This window comes from Pollicipes pollicipes, unplaced genomic scaffold, assembly GCF_011947565.3.
Source record: "Pollicipes pollicipes isolate AB1234 unplaced genomic scaffold, Ppol_2.1 Scaffold_7262;HRSCAF=8765_pilon_pilon_pilon, whole genome shotgun sequence".
Taxonomy (NCBI): Eukaryota; Metazoa; Arthropoda; class Thecostraca; order Pollicipedomorpha; family Pollicipedidae; genus Pollicipes; species Pollicipes pollicipes.
Genome location: NW_023597055.1, coordinates 25,886,480 through 25,910,580, shown reverse-complemented (window position 1 = coordinate 25,910,580; position 24,101 = coordinate 25,886,480). Strand labels below are relative to the sequence as shown.

At 52.2% G+C, this 24,101-nt stretch overlaps 1 protein-coding gene across 3 annotated transcripts in view; it reads left to right on the top strand.

Moving 5' to 3' along the window:
• The window catches only part of LOC119114326 (beta-1,3-galactosyltransferase 5), a 44,414-nt gene extending 24,965 nt beyond the window's left edge, over positions 1–19,449 (top strand). For all 3 annotated transcript variants that reach the window (XM_037238522.1, XM_037238523.1, XM_037238521.1), the window contains exons 2-6: positions 2,175–2,601; positions 3,133–3,263; positions 8,534–8,724; positions 10,382–10,523; positions 16,733–19,449. In XM_037238522.1, coding sequence (XP_037094417.1) covers positions 2,175–2,601; positions 3,133–3,263; positions 8,534–8,724; positions 10,382–10,523; positions 16,733–16,952 — 1,111 coding nt within the window. In that variant the 3' untranslated portion in view covers positions 16,953–19,449. The remainder of the gene's footprint in view (positions 1–2,174; positions 2,602–3,132; positions 3,264–8,533; positions 8,725–10,381; positions 10,524–16,732) is intronic.
• The last annotated feature ends 4,652 nt before the right edge of the window (positions 19,450–24,101 follow it).

Genomic DNA, 24,101 nt, shown 5'->3' with positions numbered 1-24,101 from the left:
ATTCAGGTCATGGATTCGGCGAAGTTAATGTCTAAGGAATCGCTCAATCCGATGCAACAACGAAGTGTTAGACGAAGCCATAGATCTCTGAGATAGCTTCTAAGGCAATATAACAATTGAATGAACAAATTCCACTGACTTGGAGTCCGGTATGAGAGTCAGACCAAGGTCAGAACCAACCGATTTTAGGACGCTAGAGGCTGCTGTGAAGGTAGTTTCTGGTGCTCATTTCGAGTTTATTGATAGCAGGGACCGCATAATACATACTTCATGAACTTTTCAAAGGTCAGAATAGGTCACTGACCTAGAATGACCCGGACAAGCATTTTGTTGTTGTAACATACTGTCTAACGTAGTCGTTGTCCCTTATCACAATGCAAAAATCAAAGCAGACCTATATTATTTTGGCCACAATGACCTTCTGAAGGCCAAACCCGAAAAGAGCGCTTGGCCTTTTGCTTAGAACAGGTATCTAGGTTCGGGGGCACTATGGAGAGCAGCCTGGAGTTTGACCATGTTTGACCTTTTTTGACCAGAAAGTCATAAGCCAGGAATCTCAAACTCTGACCCAAGAGAGTTCACAGAGTTCAGAGAGTACAGGCCAACACACCCTGTGAATTGAGTGTCTTTGTGGGGGGGGGGTCAATTTGACCCTCCCCCTCAGAGATCCCGAGAACTAAGAAAGCTAGAAGCACCAAATTTACCGGGTGTCTTGACCTATACGCGTACTCAATTAAGTCAGAATTCGAGCTCCCTAGGTCATGAGCTTCAGGTTTAATAAGGTCAAACGTCAAATCAAGATTGGTCTCAAAAGTGCACCCAGCACCTAGACAAGTACTTCTAAGCAAAAGGTCGCAAGTCCATTTGAGGTCAGTGACCTTGTTTGACCTTGTGAAGGCTATGGTGACAAAAATAATACAAGACTGTCCTGAGTTTTGCATTTGAACAAGCGACAAAGATTACGCTATGCAGTATGTTCCTAAAACAAAATGTTGGCCCGGGTCATCCTAGGTCAATGACATTTTCTGACCTCTAAGAAGTCAATGGACGATGTATAATGTGGTTCCTGGTATCAATTAACTCGAAATGAGCACCAGAAACTATCCCATACAGCAAGCCCTAGAGGAACAAAACAGGTTGGTTTTGACCTTGGTGTGACCTTCATACCTGACCTTAGGTCAATTTAATTTGCTCATTCAACTGCTGTGTTGCATAATAAAGCATCTCAGAGATGTATGGCTTCGTCTAACACTCCGTTGTTGGATCAGATTGAAGGATTCCCTAGAAGTTGCCTTCGCTGGAACCATGGCCTGACTTTGACCTGCCGCAGGTCAGCGACCTTGCAAGGTACACCTAAATTGTTTATGTCAAACGATCCGCTATTCAATTTTCTACAGCTATGCAACATTTGGCGCGGCTACGCCTCGCCGTTCGGAAACCATTCTGGAAAAACCTTCGGAGGGTCGATTTGAGCGTGTGTTAAACCAGTGGCGCACTGTGCACGCACCGTCGACGTCCGGCGGTCGGATCACGTCTAACGTTTGATATGATGATGCGCCCCACCTAGCCGTACCGCACAAAAAGTCACGCTGAAATTCTAGAATTTCATTGATTATGATATGGATATTCGCTTCGACAAAGGCATGTAGCCGAAACATTATCTGTATCTATCTGTCTATCTATCAAAGGAGTCGGAGAGAGTCATCTCCTGGGTGCACCAGGTTAGTCTGAGAGGAATAAAGCTAACAGTGCTGTCTTGTAAAGCAAATGTGGAACATTCCCTTAATAACCCGGGTTAAGATCGTGCTTTTTCTTTGAGAAGCTGGTCACATGCCAGTTTTCCCTGGTTTGGTATTTATCGGTTAGACATTTTTGTGAATGATTTATCATTTTAACGACAGAGACCTTTTGTAGATGGTTGGTCAGGAGTCAGAAAAATTGGTTAACATGGTGCCTGCATAAACCCTCATGTGACTTCCACGCCTATCGTTGGTAGCCATTGTTAAGAGGGCAAGGAGGGCGATGAGAATCCCGGATGCTTGTGTGTACAGCTACCGCCCATTATGCCCGCTAGGTCACGTGTGTGCGCGTGTGCGTGTGCGTGTTCGCGGGCGACGCCGCCTCTGAAGCGCCGTTCCCTGGCGGCCGGCTGACGTTTGTTGTCTGCTGCACAGGCTGCTCGGTAAGGCGCTGGCTGACGTTCGCCGTCTGCTTTGCGTGTTGCTGAGAGACATGGCCCTGAAGACGCGCCCGTGGTACCTGCTCGTCGCTGCTAGCGCACTGGTGATGCTGCTCTGCGTGATGCAGCGGAGCAGCCACGAGCCGGTGCTGATGCCGCTGCCCATCAGCTCGGCGCCGCGCGACGGACCCATTATCCCCTACCACGACTCATTCGAGTACCTGCTCAACAATGACGTGTGCGGCGCCGGCGCCGTCGACGCCGTGGTGGTGGTGCACTCGGACACGCGACACCCGGAGGTTCGCAACGCCATTCGCGACTCACTGCCAGAAGCGCTGCTGCGACGGCTCGGCGTTCGCCGCGCCTTCATGCTGGCGGACGCCTCGCAGAAGCTGAAGGAGTCGGAGACAGTCATCTCCCAGGTGCGCCGGTCGGACACCGCAGGCGCACGGCCAGGGCGGGATCGAGCCCAGGCCTATCTCCGGCCGTTCGCTCACGTTCGTTTCCGTTTCCGTTGGTTGGCGAAGTGTGGATGGGCGTTCGTTCTGAAAGTAACAGTGGAGCGAACGCGTGAACGACTCGTGGCACGTGACGTAGGGCTCGTGAACTTGTGCTGCGGTAGTCATTGAAGTTTTGTTTTCTGCGGCATCTGAGAAAAAGAGTAGTATTGTGTAGACAACTCCTCTAATTATCTATTCATTTCGGGTCAGAAGCATTGCTTTCTAAGTAGCGCAGACGTGACGGCTGCTTGATAAATGTTTGGCTATAATTAGTTGATGCCGTCAACTAACTGCCTGCTTTCAGCGTCGTGAATATCACCGAATTTGTGCTCGAACTTCATGAACATTGTGGTTACACCACAGCACTGTCACTTCTTTCCCAACGAAGTGTCTAGCAGCACGCCTGCAGCACGCCCAGACTCTTGAATGACAATTGGCGGTGGTGCGTTGCAGAGCACCGTTGCCGAGGAGAATGCCAAGTACAAGGACGTGGTGCAAGGAAACTTCCACGACTCCTACCACAACCTTACCTACAAGCACATCATGGCGCTGGATTGGGCCGGCACGTTCTGCCCTCAAGCGAGGTGGGTCGGAGTGAGCCCTGTCCGTCTCCTAGGTCTCCGGCAGACGTGATGGGCTTCAGAGGTGCCGCCGTGTCATCTTTCTGTTGATGCCGATAGCCACCAGGCTCTGGCCGGACAAACATGGTGCCTGCAGGTCCGGTGTTCGTTCATGTCATAACAGGTCATAGATCGCGGCTTGCAGTGGACCGCGTTGGTAGTGATGCGTGCCCAGTGACTAATGCCCGTTGACAGGCACGTATGTATCATTGGTGGTCAAGGTCGCATCGTGAAGGAAAGCATTGAAAATCGCACAAAGAAAGTTTTGTCACCGAAAGTCACCGAAAGTTTTGCAAAGCATTTGCCCTAACGTTTGGTGTGGTGCGCGCATTGTCTTGTCTTGTCATTGCGTACATCCTCACGGGCACATCATATACAATGTGGTTAGTACGCGAATGAGAGCAGTTGCATCCATTTCGGAATAAGAATATATTTGGCTATACCCATGAGCTGGCATAAAGCAGCCTGTTTGCCGTTCAGCAATCTTTATTACTTGAGAAGGGTACCAAGGACGCGCTAATGCGTTGGGAAACGCTCCATCTCGCATGGGAAATGTACCTCGGGTGCTGTCGGTCAGCCGCCCAATGATCGTAGCTGGGGGGAGGGGGCCCGACGAGTGGGGAGGGTAGCGGGGCTGTGTCGTTCCACTTCGCCATCGACCATTGATTGGGCGCCAGTTGTCGCCGTCATTGGTGGCCGGCCTACGCTGCAACGCATCGATCCGCCGTTCTCGGGGCTTTGCCCCGCGCAAGATAACTAAATTCAGGATAGCACGCTCCACTCTACCGGGCAATCGGTATCAAGTTGGAAGATATTACAAACAAAAATGATTTTTCTATAGCCTGCCCCCAACCTTTGTTATTGCTGCCGTTGTGTCGGACTATATTTGCACGTTTGGCGCATCGAACTTTAGTGGACTCCAATTGGCTTTCGTGCTATTTTTGTGAACGAAAAGCACAAAAAACGGCCTGACTTACTTAAGTTGCTGAGACTGGCCCAGAGTTCTGGGGTCCGTATCTCACCGACCCCTCCCCCCCCCCCCGCTTCAAACGTTGACATAAGTGTAACAAACGCCTGATTGATGCAAAACAGGCGGCAAAAAATGCGGAACGGACACCGGCCCCGATAAACGGTCCCGAACGGACAGCGGTCCCGATAAACGGCCCCGAACGGACAACGGCCCCGATAAACGGTCCCGAACGGACAACGGTCCCGATAAACACGCAGCCCACACCTGTCCTCGAACGCATCTGGTGTCCGCGTGCTCTCAGAAGCGGCTCCTTGGTGAACCCAATGTTGGGTGGGTGGCCTCCGCCGGACTGGCCATTCTTAAGTGGCCAACCAACGCTGCTCGCTTCATACTGTGGTCTCTGGCCTTTTTGGCTAATTTGATAATCTGCATTATTTTCAAAACAGCTATTGTGAACAACTAAATACCAACAGCTAAATGTCAACTATTGGAGCAGCCCGTGTAAAGACAATGTTGAAGAGCTCTTTTGATTTGATATTGCCAGCCTTGTGACCTTGAAGTATGCTTATCAGCCGCGGGTGCAAACACATGAGTCATGTCGTACAAGGCATCTTCCTTCTCCACCTGAAGTCTTCCTCCCCGGCTTTGGCCTGTAAGGGCTCATACTCTGCTGACCTACTCACCCAGTTCTGCTTCTTCAGTCGTCTGGGTTTTATCACCCCCCTGGCCTTCCGGGAACCCACGGGTCGTGCAAAACAGGTCTGTGGGCTGCTTCGCGTAACGAACGTGGTGCTGTGCACTGGTTATTTTCCACAATGTGAAGTGGCCACCAGCTGGCCATTCTCTGACGGTTGTTTCGCGGATAACAACAGGATCGGCTTGAGGAATCGCCATTACGCAGCTGTAGTGAAAAAGGCATATTGTAAGATATTAAGATGCATGAGATAATGTTTCGTTATATATATATATATATATATATATATATATATATATATATACATATATAATATGCAGGGTCCACGCAACGGCTGAAGCCTCACCCTCCACCGCCGCTGACGTCGTGTGCCCGCTGCGGCAGGGTCAACCTCCAGTCGTTCCGGCTGCGGGGAGCGGCTGGTTGGCGCTGGGCGTGGGCAGAAATACCGGAACAGGTGCTCAGAACTGCAGCCGCCTGCTCTCACACAGACCGGGATGCCCTGTCACAGTCCGGGAGAGACGGGTCTCGCCCGCAGGAGAGGGAGAGGGAGGGGGGGGGGGGGGGGGGGGGAGGGGCGGCGACCCGCGCCAGGAATAGCCGCCGCCACGCGGCCAAGACGCCGCCTCTGCAGCGGCGGCGCCAGAGGAGCGCTCGGGACCGGCTCGCCGGCCGCGGGTGGGGCAGGGCCGGCTCTTTACAGATGTGCGAGTGAGGGGAAGGGGATGGGAAGCGGCCGCGCTCCTTGTTGACGTAGAGGCGGCCTCAGACTCTGTTGGGTGGGTGGCGCAGCCTCGCTGAAATGCGGTGGCTCCGTTTAGTACGGCGTGAATCGAAAATGAACTAAGTGATTATTACACTGTTGAAGCGTCTGCAGCGCCAAACTATCCAACGGCAGAAGTTCTAGTCATGCGACAAGGGACTTTTATGATAGTGGTAGCGTTCTTTCCTCGCCATGATACCTTCGGCCCTCTGTCCTGCTGCTATGGCCCCTCACTAACCAGGTCGCTTGCGCTGACAGAGCTACATCAGTCCCCAGCCAACGAAGCCGGTGATGCTCCCCAGGCTAAGCAGGCCCCGTATGTGGCTGCCATCGACTCAGGCCCCTGGTGTAGCTGCCATTGACTCAGGCCCCTGGTGTGGCTGCCACTGGCTCAGGCCCCTGGTGTGGCTGCCATCGACTCAGGCCCCTGGTGTGGCTGCCATCGACTCAGGCCCCTGGTGTGGCTGCCACTGACTCAGGCCCCTGGTGTGGCTGCCACTGACTCAGGCCCCTGGTGTGGCTGCCACCGACTCAAGCCCCTGGTGTGGCTGCCACTGACTCAGGCCCCTGGTGTAGCTGCCATTGACTCAAGCCCCATGTCACCGCTATCACCACTGTCCAGAACGCTTAAGTGCTGAGCTGATCCGTTCGCTGATGATTTTCCTGACTAACCGCGCCTCGTCTCTCAGCGCTGGGCGCGGACGATGCCAACGGATGAAAACTGGAGCACAGTGCTCAGACGAGCTGCAGGCTTGATTTACAGCGATAAGCCCATCGAAATAGTTTTCTTACGTACTGGAAAATGATTCTGTTGATCACAAGCAAGCCAAATGCTATTAATCTACGTTGTAAATTTTACTCATCGTGTGGAGCCTTTCCAGTCACCATTATGTAACTGTGGTCGCAAAATAGGTTGACCAGAGCACTGCGTACAGGATAGCGGACTTGATTCATCCCGCACCAAGTCTAGAACAAGTCTAGAACAGCCAAGTCTAGAGCAGCCGGCTTGCGCTATCTACAGGGGTGTCACATTGTACACTTTCAGGGGTGTCACATTGTACACTTTCAGGGGTGTCACATTGTACACTCTCGGAAGGGCTGAGGCCCCCCGCAATGCTAAGTTGAGCCCCCCAGTGCTCTTTTGCCCCCCCCCCCCTCCCAATACATATGAGTAAAAGGGGAATACGAAGCCCAAGAAATGCAGCGGTTGTCTGAACTGCGGATACACAAGGTGCCTAAACGAATCACTATCAACATCATCATCATTTGCATATAATCATTATCACTATCACATTGGCCTCGAATGAGAAGTCATTCCTCACCATCAAAACTATTTGAAACCGCCCGCTCTTTTGATGTTTTATTTTGGTATCAGTGATGCAGAACAAAGTGGCCGCAATGAGGATTTGGGAGCAGGTTAGGTCAGCTTTACTGACTCAGCCCCTCTCTCTGTAACCGATTTTGAAAAGTGAAACCCCTGGGTAAGTACCATCATTAGAGTGCAATGAAGGGAAGAATGCAGCTCCAGAACGTAAGAGCGTGAGACGGGAACACAAGGGAGTGAGTCGGGAACATAAGGGCGTGAGGCGGGAGCATAGGGGTGTGAGGCGGGAACATAAGGGTGTGAGGCGGGAACATAAGTGTGTGAGGCGGGAACATAAGGCCGTGAGGCGGGTGCCCTGCTTAACTGATCACGACTGCAAAAAAGCTAGAATTGCGGTATTCTGTTGCGAACAAGGGCGGCGTATTCTAGTGTCTTTTTGCATTGTTGTCTTTTTTATTTTGTTTGCCCGCGAGTTTCGTATAAGACAAGCGGCGTGCAAAACTGCTGAAAGAAACTGGTCAGCGGCATAAGACCGGAAGCAAGGCCCTGGTCAGCGGCATAAGACCGGAAGCAAGGCCCTGGTCAGCGGCATAAGACCGGAAGCAAGGCCCTGGATGTCATTGATGCCAATGGCAGCGTAGAAAAACACGGATCCGGCAGCTGCGCAGCGTCCTGATGCGCATGCGCATGAAATTAGACGTCGACGTGGACGACAAAGCTGTTCCCTGTTTGATGGGCCTCACATGCCGGCGATCAAGGGACTCTCCATCAACCTAGATGGAGTCGCTTCTGACGTGCGGCTCCGCACCCAAAGCAAGATGCCGCGGGAAGGACTCGTCTGGGTCGTGACTCCGCCACAGTGACGTCACGTGCTGTGATCTGTCACAGCCGTGTCGACATGGACGGCGAACTCTGTCGAGGGCAGTGCCTTACGAAAGCATTGTTTCCTTATCTGTACCGGCGCCGCCCGCCATGTGACGGGTCTTTCGGCCACGCCTGGCAGCTACCCATAATGCAGTTTGGGCGAACCAGCTGCACCGCAGCGCTAGCGAGCGCGTGGTGGGACGCAACGGTAAAGTGTGCCTCAGCCATGTCCAGTGGAGGGCCTCTGGGGCGCGCTAAAATAATCCGCACGATGGCGTCTGGCAGGGTCACCCTGACGTACAGCTCAAGTACCACCCATTCTAGTGCAGCGAAAACAGGCGGCGAAAGTAACACACTCGGCGCGGTGAAATGCAGCGGGTTCATGGCAATCACGGCGTGATCATACTGTAGCGAGGTAACAACTCGCCGACCCTATGCTGTTATTGGTATATATTTATGTACTAATATGTATATGTACTAACATAGTATACACACAAACATGTATATATATATATATATATATATATATATATATATATATTTAGTAATAGGTTCAACATCTGCTTGTGGGGCCGGGCTTGAAGAACCGTATCAGGTCCCTGTGTTCGTTTGGCTCCAGGTATATCATCAAGATGGACGACGATATTGTATACAACATCTTCGAGCTGCTTAAAATGCTCCACTTCATCCCGGACACCGGCTACATCGGTGGCAACATCTTCCACGAAGCCGCTCCTTTTCGCAAAAGGTCCAAGTGGATTGTGTCGCAGGAGGAGTGGCCGCGGGACGTGTACCCTCCATACCTGTCAGGTGAGGCATACTTCCAACGCTGCCCGTGAACTCCGGCAGGCGCTGCAGCAAGGGATCGACGGAACGTCTGGCCGCACGGCGTCATGTTGTTACTTGGGCGGAAGCGAACGCCTTTTAGATTTGGATGTATCTTGTAAAATGGAGCGTGGTTCCATAGAAAGAACGCTCATGCCCTTCAATGCACGAAATATTAACGATTTACTTGCCTCAAAAATCATAACAGTCGTATGCACATATGTATGCACATATATATATATATATATATATATATATATATATATATATATATATATATATATAGACTGTCGATCAGGTCCAGGCAAAACAGACTGTCGATCAGGTTTCGGAGAGAACAGACTGTCGATCAGGTCCACATAGAACAGACTGTCGATCAGGTCCAGACAAAACGACCGTCCGTCGAGTCCAGATAGGACAACGTCTCGCACCAACCAAACGATGGGCTGCTACTTGGCTTCCCAGCGCAGCAGCACACCGGTTCTGGAGCCACAACACGCAATCAATTGTCTGGCATTGGAAAACTACTAGGCATGCGATGCAGGGGAGCGCTTAAGGTCACCACGGCTGGCTGCAAGCAACGTCACTCGCGTCATTGTAACCGTGTTGTTCTTGAGAACACGTGATGGGGTGCGAAAGGGTCACGCGCTTACCAGTTAGCGTGTTTAGTGATGGTTGTGTGCGGTATGTCATGGGTCACACACGCTCCGGCAAACAAATGTCGTCACACCAATGTCATGCCTGAAGCGGAGGCCGTGCAATATCGCGTTTCTCATTGTGCGGATACATTGTTTCCAAGATGAGAATGGGCACATAGTTTTGTATTCTACTAACCTAGTTTTACCGCCAAAAAAGAGGTCACATGTGCTGCCGTTTGTGACAGCAGTCCGATGCAGTGCACGCCATCTCTGACACTCCCATGGTTTGGCTTCAGTGATCTGAACTCTTCAAATAATCATGACCTGTGGGGGCCTTGTCCGGCGAGGGGAGGGGGAAGGGAACGGCACGTCTGCCGAGTCTGGTGGTGACCTCCCTTTCTGTGTAGTTTCTGCAACCGGCTGCAAACGCGAGCACAACGATCGCTGCTGCCAGACTGGTGCTGCCAGATGGGACGCATGGGATGCTGCAAACTGAATAGCCAGGAGGGGGCCGCCCTCACGGGATGCACGGCGATAGGAATGCGGTCTGGCGGACGTGAACGTGCTAATCTGCAGTTGGGTTCCATGGGCATACCGTGAGGAGAGGAAGCACACTAGTGACCCCACGTGTCTGTGAGGAGTCAGGTCGCTGGCATGCACTGTATGTCCAGATTGGCAACAAGCCTAAGTGCCGCACTCTGCTACATTCGTGCCCCAATTTCCCCGAGCTAAACGGCCGTCCGTGCTTATCTGCAGTCGGGTTCCATGCGCATATCGTGAGGAGAGAAAGCGCGCTAGTGACCCCACGTGTCTGTGAGCAGTCAGGCCGCTGGCACATGCTGTACGTCCAGATTGGCAGGGAGCCTAAGCACCGCACTCTTCTGCATTCATGCCGCAATTTCCCCGAACTAAACGGCCGCTTGCCGTGAGAAAGACAGCCATGTGTTTCTTTGTATGTCGCATCCGATGATGGATGTCATGTCCAGTGTTGTTACGTGTTGCAGGCTGGCTGTACGTGGTGACCCCAGACGTGGCGCGCGCTCTGGTGATGCAGTCCACGGTGATACCTTTCTTCTGGATCGACGACACCTACGTCACGGGCATTCTGGCTGAGCAGCTGCCTATCACTGTCAGGGACCTGAAAAAGTATGTACCGAACGCATTTTGTCGAACTAGTATAAGCCTGGTGCGGCGTTCCCACAAACTGAAAAGAAAGTGTGGGAAAACAGGTAATTTGCGCTCGTAGTCGAGGGTTGTGTTCCTGATGTGGAAGGAAAATGAAGTTGCCGTACATGCGATTAAGTCGTGGAATTTGCATCGGTGATACAATGACAGTAGTAATGGCTGCTTCCCATTATTATGCAAACCATGTCAAGGGAAACTGTTCAGTGTACATGATATAAAAAGGCGTTCTGTGCATGATCATGACACAGGACTAGAGCGCAATGTGGCACTGTTGTTCAATGGTTACATACAAAAGTCTGCACACTCGCTTTGCTAAGCGACGGAGTTCCTATAACATCATTCATAGGATTCCCTGGCCGAGCCGAACTCTGGCTGCCGCTCTGGCTGCCGCTCTGGCTGCCGGGATGCCTGACGGAGGCCGGGTGTGACGCGCTGTCCACCGGGGACGTTTAAATGCTGCTCTTCAGATTTCCAATGCGGTGGGAGCGTTGTTTTGCATTCCAGAAGCTTAAGAAAACCGCCCTTGCTACGGTCGCAAATGCCAGAGCTCCCTAATTTCGTCATTGCTACCTGGCAATACTGCTGCAATGTGTTGATGTAGCGAGACTCTTAAGGGACTCCAGCACACACTCCGCGAAGCTAGTGGAAGTGCTGTTTTGCCGTAGCAGAGAGCTTCGCTGAAGGATTTCGCACTTCGTAGACCCACCTATGGTACCCGTTGCAAATCGTTTTTCACTGGATGCGCGGAGTTTCTCTGGAATTTCTCAAAGCAAGTAGTTCTGGTAACGCATTTGATCGTCACCATGGCTTAGTTTCTCGCCACAACGAATGAATGTATGATTGAATGAATGATGGCTGCCCGACGTCGGCGACATACGGCGCATGCGTCTTTAGTCGTTTACATAAAGTACTGGCCGTCGACGACGGGGCGGTCAACTGGTGGCATTTTGGCGACAACGAAATGTGACATTGCAACGCTTAAGGTGAAGCTGATGGTTGGACGGAGCGATGCACGGAATGGCTTACAAATGGGCGGCAGACATCGGCAAGGAATCGGTGCACTCGGCGATGGAAATTTAGCCGCGACCCTGGCCAGTTTTAACGACAGCATATGGTAGTTGGCGCCGTTTTTCGAAATGCGGACATTTCCGGCTTGCCCGACGATTACCGGCGCAACCGTGCGGGGTACAAACTCGTGTTGGCCACACGAGTCGTCGGCGGTTCGCCGGGCGACGCTGGGAGTTTGGACTGAGCCTTCACGTACCTGGCTGCCGAGGTACAGCATGACATGCGAAAAATGTAAAGACCGACCAAATTGTCCTCGGCCGCTTCTGTGTACGTGACCTGTAACACGTGCGACCGTGCGCTTGGGACCACGCCACGCGCCGGTCAGTCACCAGCTTAGCGGGTCAACTTCTTGTCACTGCGACCACTGGTTGCCGGGATGTGGCATTAGTGTTGAGCAGCTGCCTGTCGGCTTTGTCGTCGGTCGCATTTTCGAGCCAGCCGAACAAAACCGATGGGGTCTCAAACGGCTTTCCGCCAAGTGCCACGCCCGAACACGGACAGGAACGGCTCGTGGAAAACCGTGCAAAGCCGCCTCGTGCGCCGGCATGTCGGGTCCAAATTTCATCGTGCAGTGACCTGCCGTTTGGCCGCGCACGACGCTACGCAAAACGGGGCACACAGACAAACGCATCTTAAGCAAACCGTTGAAAGACAAGTGTGACTCGACTGCTTCGTCTTTGTCGACTGTTGAGATCAGTTTGAGGTGGATTCACTGTTACTTCGAGCTCCACAATCAGTTTATTGTACATCTCATCACTCGCTGATCCGGGAAATTGGCGAAGGAAACCCGCATATGTACATCATCATGTACATCATGTACATCAGTGTCCACCTCACGATTGGACCGAAACCGATGTTAAGAGATACCATGACAACTCAAAAACATTTTCCTGTTGAGAATAACCTATCTTTACTTCGATAAGTGACTCGTCAAGATTTAATGCCAGATCACTCTTGATTCGCCCCATAGCATAAGACAGCTGAGTATCACATATTAATTCGGTCAAGCCGGTAAACCTTCGAAAGCCCCCTGTCACCATGTGTGAGACAATCGCCGTTTTTAGTGACAAAACAGTGATGCTGGCCACTCGTACTGTTGGGGTCATACATTGTTTTTGGGGCAAGCTTGTGCACAGGCTGGGGAGGCCATGCTAATAATTTTACAAAGTGGCAGCATAAACAGATAGACACAGCGCCAATTAAAACCCGAGGCAAATTGATATAGCGTGCACAGGTGCCGTGCCTCATCGCTAGGTAACCAAGCCGGTGAGTACTCAAGACGAGCAGAAGCCAACTTCCAATAACCTGTTTTACCGATGGCGAAGCAGCTTGGCGACGGCGGTTTATTACGGACGCTCACGTGCAGTCAGCCATTCTGCTTTAAAACTTTGTGGTGGCGAAATACTAAATATAAATGTGCTTATTAAAAATTAATGTTTAGGTTATGAATACATAAAAATTAGAATAGTAAAGTCATATAAAAAGTCTACATCAGGGTGTAGAGAGAGAGAGAGAGAGAGAGAGAGAGAGAGAGAGGAGATAGAGAGAGAGAGAGAAGAGAGAGAGAGAGAGAGAGAGAGAGAGAGAGAGAGAGAGAGAGAGAGAGAGAGAGGGTCTAGGTCTAGGGGGGCGAGGGCGAGGGCGAGGGCGAGGGCGAGGGCGAGGGCGAGGGCGAGGCGAGGAGGAGCGAGGGCGAGGAGCGAGGGCGAGGGCGAGGGCGAGGGGCGAGGGCGAGAGGCGAGGGCGAGGGCGAGGGCGAGGGCGAGGGCGAGGGAGAGGCGAGGCGAGGCGAGGGCGAGGGCGAGGGCGAGGGCGAGGGCGAGGGCGAGGGCGAGGGCGAGGCGAGGGCTGGGCGAGGGGCGAGGGAGGAGGGCGAGGGCGAGGCGAGGGCGGTGAGGGCGAGGGCGAGGCAGGGCGGGCGAGGGCGAGGGCGAGGGCGAGGGCGAGGGCGAGGGCGAGGGCGAGGCGAGGGCGAGGGAGAGGGGGGCGAGGGCGAGGGCGAGGCGCGAGGGCGAGGGCGAGGAGAGGCGAGGGCGAGGGCGAGGGCGAGGGCGAGGGCGAGGCGAGGGCGAGGGCGAGGGCGAGGGCGAGGCGAGGGCGAGGGCGAGGGCGAGGGGCGAGGGCGAGGGCGAGGGCGAGGGCGAGGGCGAGGGCGAGGGCGAGGCGAGGGCGAGGGCGAGGGCGAGGGCGAGGGCGAGGGCGAGGGCGAGGGGCGAGGGCGAGGGCGAGGGCGGGCGAGGGCGAGGGCGAGGGCGAGGCGGGGCGAGGGCGAGGGGGAGGGGGAGGGGAGGGGGAGAGGGGAGAGGAGAGAGAGAGAAGCTCGCGCTGGTGTAGTTTTTGTTGACTAAATGCTCACAGTTTTAACAGCAGCGTCTCGTGTACGGCGACGTTTTTCAAATGCCAACATCCGCGGAATTCCCGATCATGTCCTCACATCAGTGCGTGACACAAACTCGTGATGCAAGTGACGTTGAAACCGATAAATTTGCCAACCTTTTCAAACATACTTCCCGACTCTACCTGTGATGGGTGCCGAGATGTGCCTCAAATCAAACCACAAAAAGCGCCGAAAATGGTTAATAATTTTATCTTTCTAGCTCGTGCGCGCGTGATACGTGCCACGTGGCACCACACACTCCGACTTCTCGTTACCGAGATATGTCTTCTGCTTCTGACGGCCACTTGCTGATTTTTGGGGGGGGGCTTAATTTTTTGCGCCGCACATGCAAAACCAATGGGTTAAAAATACCATTGGTAATGTGCGCCGCGCAACACCTGCCGACTGCATGGGGTGCAGACGGGCCAAGGCAAAAAAAAAACAACTGACAAACAGACAGGCGCATCTTACACAGCAAGTAAGATTTTAAAAATGTTTAGTCGTTATTCAAGGTTCCACGCCGTTGACCTTTTCCTTATGTTGAATTCCTTCGCGGCAAAAACCCGGTCATTAGTGTACGAGAAGAAGGTGGCTCGATGAAGGCGTTAGTTGATCCTTGCATGAAGATATTCCTTATATATTTGTGAACATAATATTGTAGTTTATATTTAAGTGAGTACACCACTAATACATTTAAGAAACTAATGTTACTCTGTTACGTATTTTTAAGCAGTATTGCGGGGAAAATTGAAATTTTGGTCTCTCTCTCTAATTCCAACTGACTGACTTCGGGATCATCTCTACCTCTTTTCCAGTCTTGCGCGGGCAACAAGATGAAAAACGAATTCGGGTACGCATTAAGAAAATCTAGTAAAACCTAAAAAAGTTACACAAAATTTAACGTACGCATTCCTTTGAGGCAACGATAGGAAGATAGGTGGCCGGTGATACATTTCAGGCAGACAGATAATACAAACCCTGACAAAAGCACTTGCAATACATTCACGATTTAACACGCACCAGGGTGGCCGGCTAGAAACCCTTCGCTCGGGTGGGGGAGGGGGACAATTTGACCACCCTGAGATCTCAAAAACTAAGAAAGCTAAAGGCACCTAAATTTACAGGGTGTGTTGACCTGTACGTGAACTCACTTAGGTCAAAGTTTCAGGTTCCTGGGAATGACTTTCGGGTCAAAAAGGTCAAGCAACGTCAAGTTCCAGGTTGGCTCTCCAAAGTGCCCCCAGAACGTAGATGACCGTTTCTAAGTAAAAGGTTACATTCTCATTCAAGGTCAGTGATCCTGTTTGACTTTGTGAAGGTCAAGGTGACCAAAATCATGCAAGATTGCTTTGGGTTTTGTATTTGACTAAGCGACAAAGATTACGCTAGACAGTATGTTCCTAAAACAAGATGTTGACCTGGGTCATTTCAGGTCAATGACCTATTCTGACCTCTAAGAAGTCCATGGAAGATGCGTAATGCAGTTCCTGCTATCAATAAACTCGAAATGAGCACTAGAAACTATCCCATAAAGTAAACCCAAGAGTAACAAAACAGGTTGGTTTTGACCTTGGTGTGACCTTCATACCTGACGTTAGGTCAATGTAATTTGCTCATTCAACTGTTGTGTTGCCTAATAAAGTATCTCAGAGATGTATGGGTTCGTCTAACGCTCCATTGTTGGATCAGATTGAAGGATTCCCCAGAAATTGCCTTCGCTGAAACCATGGCCTGACTTTGGACCTGCCATAGGTCAGCGACCTTACAAAGTACATCTAAATTGGTGATCCCAAACAATCCGCTCTTCAATTTTATACAGTCATGTAAAATTGGGCGCAGCTACGCCGCACCGTTTGGAAGCCATTTTGGAAAAACCTTTGGGGGGGATCAGATTGACCCCCACCCGAGCGCTTGTTAACATCCGCTCAATATAGTTTTCGTTGAGTTTTACCATGTCATATGACAGTAAGCTGTCACCGCACTATGCGTATGTATCATGTGCTTGGTTATTCTACATGGCTGTATTGATACAGTAGTGACTCATGCCGTGCATCGATTTATCGAACTAAACGGGTAACTTGGTCGTGATTTTTTAGCATTTGTTGGGGTTTCGTAACTGTGTGCTTGAATCTGTTCTCCATATTCTTGTCCGGCCAAAACCAACCAAAAAGAGACGGTCCGAAAGCCCTGGTTCAATCAAAGCAGGCTGATTGAAATATTATCTCCTTACGTTAACTATGTCTCAGCTCAACAATATTTCCAAACTCATCCAAAAAGTGTATCTGAAAACACCAGGAAAACGTTTAAAATACTAGCCAAGAAGTGCTTGGTGTACCACATGCGCTATTAACGGCGAATGCCAGCCAAAAGCGGTTGATGGTCTAATGGAGAATATGGATGACCTGATGACAGCACGCACGATACAATTTGCAACATGGGCGGTTTGAGAATTTGACCTATTGGAAGAAAACGCGGACGAAAGCACAAAAAACGGCATCAGGTCAGTTGAAGAACGAGGCAGATATGGAGCCCAGCTAGGTTTCAATTCACGGGCCTGTCTCCAGCAGTAACCGCGGGCGAATTTGTCCGAAACTGCTGCCGTCAAAGGCGTTGACCCTTTTGAAGGCAACAGCAATACATGAGGACCATCTATGGCACATTTGTTCTTCAAGCCGTGCCTGAGACCTTATCCTCTTGACCCGCTTTTCGCCTGGCTCTCCCTCAGGATGTACGTCACGTTGAGTAAGTGCATCGAGTTGACGGTGCAACAGACCTTTAGCTTGGAGAAGCAGAGCCCCAAGCCCGTCTTCAAGCCCAGCTTCGTGGTCGGTCCCACCGACAGGAACTTGACCGCCCTGCGAGACTTCAACAAGCTGACACGCTACTGCCACATCTATCATTGCGACGTGAGGGCCCGGCTGCCGAACTGCAAAAACACGTTGTGATCGGCGGCTAGGGACGGTAACAGGTCGTGTCAGAGGTCGTGTCGGGCCGTGCCGGACATGTGTCGGACCGATGTCAAGCCGTGGTGGACCGATGTCGAGCCGTGTCAGATCGGTGTCGGACATTTGCGAACCGATGTCGGGCCGTGTTGGACCGTGTCGGTTTGTGTCAATTTGTGTCGGACCAATGTCAGGCCGTGTCATTGTGTCGGACCGTGTCGAATTGTGTCGGACCGATGTCGGACCGCACCAGACCTGTCAGACGTGTCAGCGGCGCGCGGCAGCAGCTGCTGATGATCTGATCAGCTGCAGCAGCGTCAGCAGCCGCCGCTGATGATCTGCCGTGGCGCCTCCGGCTTGCTGGCCGCGCGCGCGAGGGCCGTCGCGTCGCACTGGGGTCTCCCGCAGAGGGGCGGACGGGTGCGCGGTGGACGCACCGCGCGAGCCTCGCCCGCAGCCGGTGATTGTCGGAGAAAGGTCACGGCCACGGCGACTGTGCTGCTACCTGGCTGTGTAACAGCGCATTCGATCTCAGACGCGTCTTGCGCTTGTGGCGCAGCCACAGCGGCGGCCGGTGTGGAGCGAGTGAGTGGGCGATCGACCGACGTGACTAAAGCTGATGGACCTCGCCGCGTCACAATGTATCATGTTTGTACTTTTCGGCGTGCGCTCCTCTAGTGGTTAGTGCTGGAAAGCATTTTTGCGTATTTGGAATATAGCAGGGCGCTGTCAGGGGGAGGGGGTAAATGCCTTAACCGCATGGCAATCGTCACAATATTTATTTGTACTTACAGAGCGGCAATGTGCGCACAAATGATGTATGAGCCGTGATATATGCCGGTTGTTTGTTGACACTTATTTGCGTAATCGCCGCGGGTAAGTTACGTTCCTATCGTTTTATGCACAGCGAGCCTCTCCAGTGATTTGATAGCGATTTTATGGACGCATTTAGACCAAACGGCGGCTGCCGGACGGGCGCTAGGCCGGCCGATTTATACGTGATGCGGCTCTCAGCCCAGCTGGGTAAGACTTTTGGAAGTGTTTCGATGTTATTTTGGTGTGCCAATGTGGTTAAACGTCGTCGGTACTGGTGCGGCTTAAGGTGGACGGGTGCTAATTTTTTAGCTTGTCCGGTTGCGACTACGCGTGGTTGTGACAATGGCGTGGTGACTTAAGCGATGGCGTGGTGACTTGTGGCGTGGTGACTTAAGCGCTCCCCTGCATCGCATGCCTAGTAGTTTTCCAATGCCAGACAATGATTGCGTGTTGTGGCTCCAGAACCGGTGTGATGCTGCGCTTGGGCAGCCAAGTAGCAGCCCATCGTTTGGTTGGTGCGAGACGTTGTCCTATCTGGACTCGACGGACGGTCTGTTTTGTCTGGACCTGATCGACAGTCTGTTCTATGTGGACCTGATCGACAGTCCGTTCTGTCTGGACCTGATCGACAGTCTGTCCTGTCCGAACCTGGTCGACAGTCTGTTCTGTCTGGACCTGATGGACAGTCTATTATATCTGGACCTGATCGACAGTCTTATCTGTCTGGACCTGACCGACAGTCTGTTCTGTCCGAACCCGATCAACATCCTGTTCTGTCTGGACCTCCTCGACAGTCTATTCTTTTCGGATCTGACAGACGGTCTGTTCTGTCTGGACCTGACCGACAGTCTGCTCTGTCCGAACCTGATCGACAGTCTGTTCTGTCTGGACCTGATCAACGGTTTGTTTTGTCTGGTGTTTCCACCTCTCACGCTGTGTCTCACCTGGCTTTTGCTCACCATTCCTGCCCGCAAGTTCTTCTTACCATTGTCAGGACCCCGATCCCTCTCCTGGCCTCGTTTTTACCAATCCTAGTCTCGATGTCGTTAACTAGACGTTACCAGTGTGACCATACTCACACTATGTCGGCAGGAATCAATGTGACGGCCCACAAGGGCTGCCTGACCATCGGGAGCACAATCTGAACGCACGGATGTACCTTGCGTATTGGTTTTCCGGGCCCTAGAGACTGGGCCTTGCTTCGCTCTATCAATATGACTGGTTGTCTCGGGCATCGCCCGAACCGGAGAGGCGCGCAACTCGATAAATGGCGCGTATACTTGATAAAAGCCGTCCAGGCTCACGATGGTGACCTGACTCGGCCGGCAGCGGCCACCGTCCGACTGCTGCAGTGTCAGGTGCTGCTGCAGCTGCAGCTGCAGTGTTACCACGCGTCAGTGTCCAATGTAGCGCAGGGGCAGCGCCCACCGCACTGGCAGCAGTATAGCGTTCTGTCGCACTGGTCACGGGTCAGGCCAGCTTTGTGTGATGCGCCAAGCACGTACAGAATTGAACCTGTGTCAGGCAGTGCAAACCCACTGGGTTCAGGTCGAGTTCGGCGGCGTCCATCAGGATGTAGCCCGCTGGGAGTTCTGCTCGTGATGTGGTTGCGTACTCTCAGGTGGTGGTGTCATTGACGAACGTGGAAGTTTTAATGGTGTGGGTTTAAATACAAGACCGAGGAGTGTCCACGCTTGTGTTTGTACCTGTACGAGTGCTGACAAAGGGCAAGTCCACACGAACGCGCGTGACTATCACTGCCCACGGTCAGAGGGTCAGGAGATCGCGAGTTGCACCACTGGGTGCAACTCGCGGCCATCGCAAGACAGGAGGCTAATCATACGACGGCCAGTCACGTGTGACTGACAGTCTGCAACAACTGTATGGCAGCCGGGTGAAACTGTGCCTGCGTAGCGACTTTAGAACGAGAATGCCGATCGCAAACGCCATCAGCCTTGCAGGCGGCCGAGCCGTGCGCGAGACTAACCGGCCGCGGCTGAACCAGCAGGCCCGGCGCCACCAACACAACACCAAAGCACTATCAACATAACAAATCAAAGGGGCTTTCTTCGCACACGGGCTCCGCTGCATGACTGAGGAGATTCTGGCGAACCTCAGAGACGAGTGCGCGTGCCACGCCCGACGGCTGACCACGCTCGGATGTGACGTCAGGGTCACCCGATCCACTCAGGTCAGCGGGACGGACACGGCAGCCAGCGCTGCAAACCAAGTTTACAGTACTTGCTGACAATGTGCCAGATGTCATAAGTGTGGCGAAACCGCTCTCGGGGACCCGCCTGCACAAAGACACAGACCTGCTTCAGCTGTGCGAGTTTATCACACGCCAGCTGTTTTCAGCGCATTACATGGCAACAGGACAGAGAAGTTTGCTCAGAAAAGGTCAAGACAGATGCGTCCCACAAACAGGCGCGAAGCAATGTCGAGGCAAAAGTCTGCCGTCTTCCACAGAATCATCGCACAAGGAGCAAAAATAAAAGAAGCGTGTGGTACACAGTGCCTAGACTGAACCGACTTACCAAATGTCTCTCCTGAAAATGTGTGCTCCACTCAAAACTGCATCGGTTAGATCAAACACATAATCCCAACAGGCGCGTTCCCTCGAGCCGGCCCTGGTCAGTCGTTAAAATGCGCAGCCGCGTGTGCCCTGCCGTCCCCAGGCTGGCCGGAGTGCCCGCCCTCCGGCCACGCATGGTACCCGTGACCGGCCGATGTTCAAGCCCTTCAGCTACGAACGGCCAGCAGCCGGGTCCCTCCGGCTGTACGTTAGCCGTAATAAGCCCGGGCGAAGACTGCCGGTGCCACCAAGCGGCGAGGGTGGCCATGGGACGAGCACAGAATGTTTCGTTCGGCTGATTCCCACCATCCCGTGTGGATGGGTTCACGCATCGTTAAGCGTCGTCTCTCATCTAAGGGCATCGCCACGATCTTGTTCCCAAACGATCTGAAATAAAAGCGTTTTTGCCATGTTAGCTCCAACCCACTATCATTGCATGGGAAGCTTGGTTTCGTGCCACAGACTCGTATAGCTTCAACCTGCAAAATCACTCATTTCATCATTGCGACGACACAGTTTAAGCCACAGCCCAGCTTGGAACAACGGCACACACACTGTTAATCGCCACGAAATTTGGTCGAAGATATTATCTGTGCTCACATTAGTCACCCGCGGCCACCAAGGTTGATCGCTCTCATAACTCTGGCTTGTACTATTGCGAAGAGCTATGGCATGGCTTCCGAACGCAGGTGAGCAATATAGAACCAAAAACGAACGCTACCACGCCAACGTGAAGCATGCTTCCCTTGGTCAAGAGGCTGAGCGACAAACACGACGCTTTTATGTATTCACTCAGGCATTATGAAACCATTGTATCGCCAAGAATGCACGAATGGATCAAAATGCCACTTCCATGAGGCCATGCTTATCGATGACGTCACCGGCTGCACACAGTGTTGGAAATGTTTAAAGTAGCCGCCATCACCACCAAGCGCCGAATGAAGAGAGAAATGATTAAGTCCCAAGTAATTTCAGTTGACAAACAAGTACCACAATTTTTGACAATCAAACAAGTACCGACATCAGACGAAGCATTTTTCAGCCCAATCCTCAACACTCACAGATAGAGAATATCGCACTGGAGAGTCCAAACTCTACCAAAATGTGTCATATAAAGACAACTATTGTCCGCTAACCTCTAACGGCGTGAAAGCTATATTTGTGATGCGAGCGCGAGCGGAAAAAGGACCCCCTCCAGGCGATCCCATTCCTCCAGAGGAGTGCGCGCCGGCAAACTGCAAATCGCCCGTCCTGGTCCGTGCACCCGCTCCAGGCAAGGCGCGCCCAGCCGGTGACCAGCCCACACGTGCAATGTCTTAGCGCACTGAACACACGACATGGTGCCTACGACCATCCATCCACATACACGGAAACCGCCATCAACCCGTCGCCTGCGCGCCCCACAGTAGCGACTTTCTTTGATCGGAGTGCTGAGGGAGGTGTGCCCGACAGCGATCATTTCCCAATCAAATTTAACACCGCCTTTTCTCACCGCTAGCACAGCTCCACGATTTACATCCAGATGCAATTTGCGGAAAGCCGACTGGGCCAAAAGTTCACGAACTTTGTTTTGTCAGCTACCATTGCTACGATTCATCAGAACATGGTATTAGACTTGCGATAGATATTTTGCATGCTGCAGCTAGCCTGGAATGATCATTTCTGGCCAAAAAGTCCAAATCTAAGTAACTAACCATGCGGCAGCAGATGCAACATTTCCACTCACAAGACCATCATCTTGGCGCATCCCAATATAGTGGTGAACCACTGGTGTACCAAAGTGCTGCTGCAGCCGGAAACCTGGTCGTGTGTGTGTGTGTGTGTGCGTGCGTGCGTGCGTGCGTGCGTGCGTGCGTGCGTGCGTGCGTGCGCGTGTGTGTGCATATGTGCGTGCGTGCGTGCGTGCGTGCGTGCGTGTGTGCGTGTGTGTGTGTGTGTGTATGTGCGTGCGTGCGTGCGTGCGTGCGTGCGTACGTGTGTATGTGCATTCTTAAGTCTCCAAAACCTCGTTCTTCCGATTTCCGAGTCAGTACATGTACATAACACAGCGACGAACTTATTTGGTGGTCCATAAGCAATTTACGTACGAATTTATCATCTTTTATGAAGAGAATGACCTAGGGGCTATGAAGGACCTAGGCTGCACTCTCCGCACACTCAGCTTGTGACCACTTTGACACCTGCTCAAAAATGGCGCGCCGATTCTAGGGCCCTGGTATCCGGCGGTGGACAACCCCACGTGTAAATGGCGCGCTGCGCAAATGATAGGCAGCCGAGTTCAGTTCGGGCGCGCGGAGCCTGTAACCGAAGGCGTTCAGAGCCTGGCCTAGATCGGGCAGACACGTGGCAGCGCTGGAAAACAAGGGCACGGGAACACGCTGGCCGGTTGGTGATCTTAGTGGATGGTGGAGGGCTAGAAGGTCGCGCTCGTCCAAAATTCCATTAATTTTGGGCTACCAGAACATTTTCAGGGTGGTGGTATTTGTCCGGATTTCTTGGTTCCACTGATAATTCTGGCGTCAAAGTTGAACGTTTTTTGGATACTTTGTTTTCGTGTTTGAGAGCAGCCACCCCACACTGCGAGACAGCATCTTCTGTGGAGATGAACGAACCCGTCAATCGCAATCTTTTTAGTTCCAACTGGCAGCTGGTGGCTCAATTTGGCAAGATCTGCTGAAGTGCTATAGCATCGTTCCTCGGTCACAGAAACCTGACGTTCCCACATAAAGTAAGCATCAGCAATGATCCCAACAACCTTTGCTGGAGGTGAGGATATTTTACGCTTTTGGCTGCTCAAAGTTGGCATCATTTTTTCTCTCATTTGAGTCCAGTCATTTTAAGGGTAGAACAGTTTACCGAGGATTGATTTTAAGACGATGCTCCGCCAACCAGTTTAGTGCGATGCAAGGGTTGTCTATATCCGAACGCGGAGGGCACCAATATTGAGCGAAGCTTTTAATAGAATGAGCGTCGTCGGCATGCATGACGAGTTGTTCTCAAAGAACAAAGGGAAGCAGGTTATTCGTTAACAGTACACGCAAGTTCGGTCATGAAACGGCCTTCTGAACCACGCCGTGCGAGACCGGAAGCGAACTTAGGGCACGTAAAAGATGCTACGAACGGGTCGCAAGCGAGCCTTGGAACCAGGGATTTCCGCTACTTTCGACGCTATCGTGACTGTACCCCATATTCTTGCCCGAGATTATGAACGTCCTCAAGCCCCGTTGAATCTAAGGAATGCCAAACGTCGCTCTGGCAAGTCTATATTTGTCTGTTGAACGCTGCTTCTCTCCTGGGCCAACTATAGATAATGGCTAGAGCACTTTCCGGAGAACGCCCTTCTTTTTCCCTGCCTCATTTACGCATTAGTAGCCAAACCAGTTGGCCAGGGCCACCTATGACATGTTCCCGCTGAGAGCCCTGCTCATTGTAGCTTCTCTGGAAATCACCAGACAGATTTTGTGTATCATGTGCATGCCCGTTTTGTCTCCATCCTCATGGCCTTCTTTCTGACAACACAGAAGACTAGGAGGCACCTGTTTCCTTCCTGGAACTCAAAAATGCAATTAAATCCACCGGCGACGTCTCAGTTGGCAGCAATCAGTTGCATGATTTTTTCCGTAATTTCTCTGAAAACATGATCGGTTTATTTTGACTGACTAATGATCAGCAGTCCTTCTATGCCTTTCCTGGGGCACGGAAGGATACAATTATTTAAGATCATCTGTCGCCTGCTCCAACCGCGAGCGCCTCGACGCTGT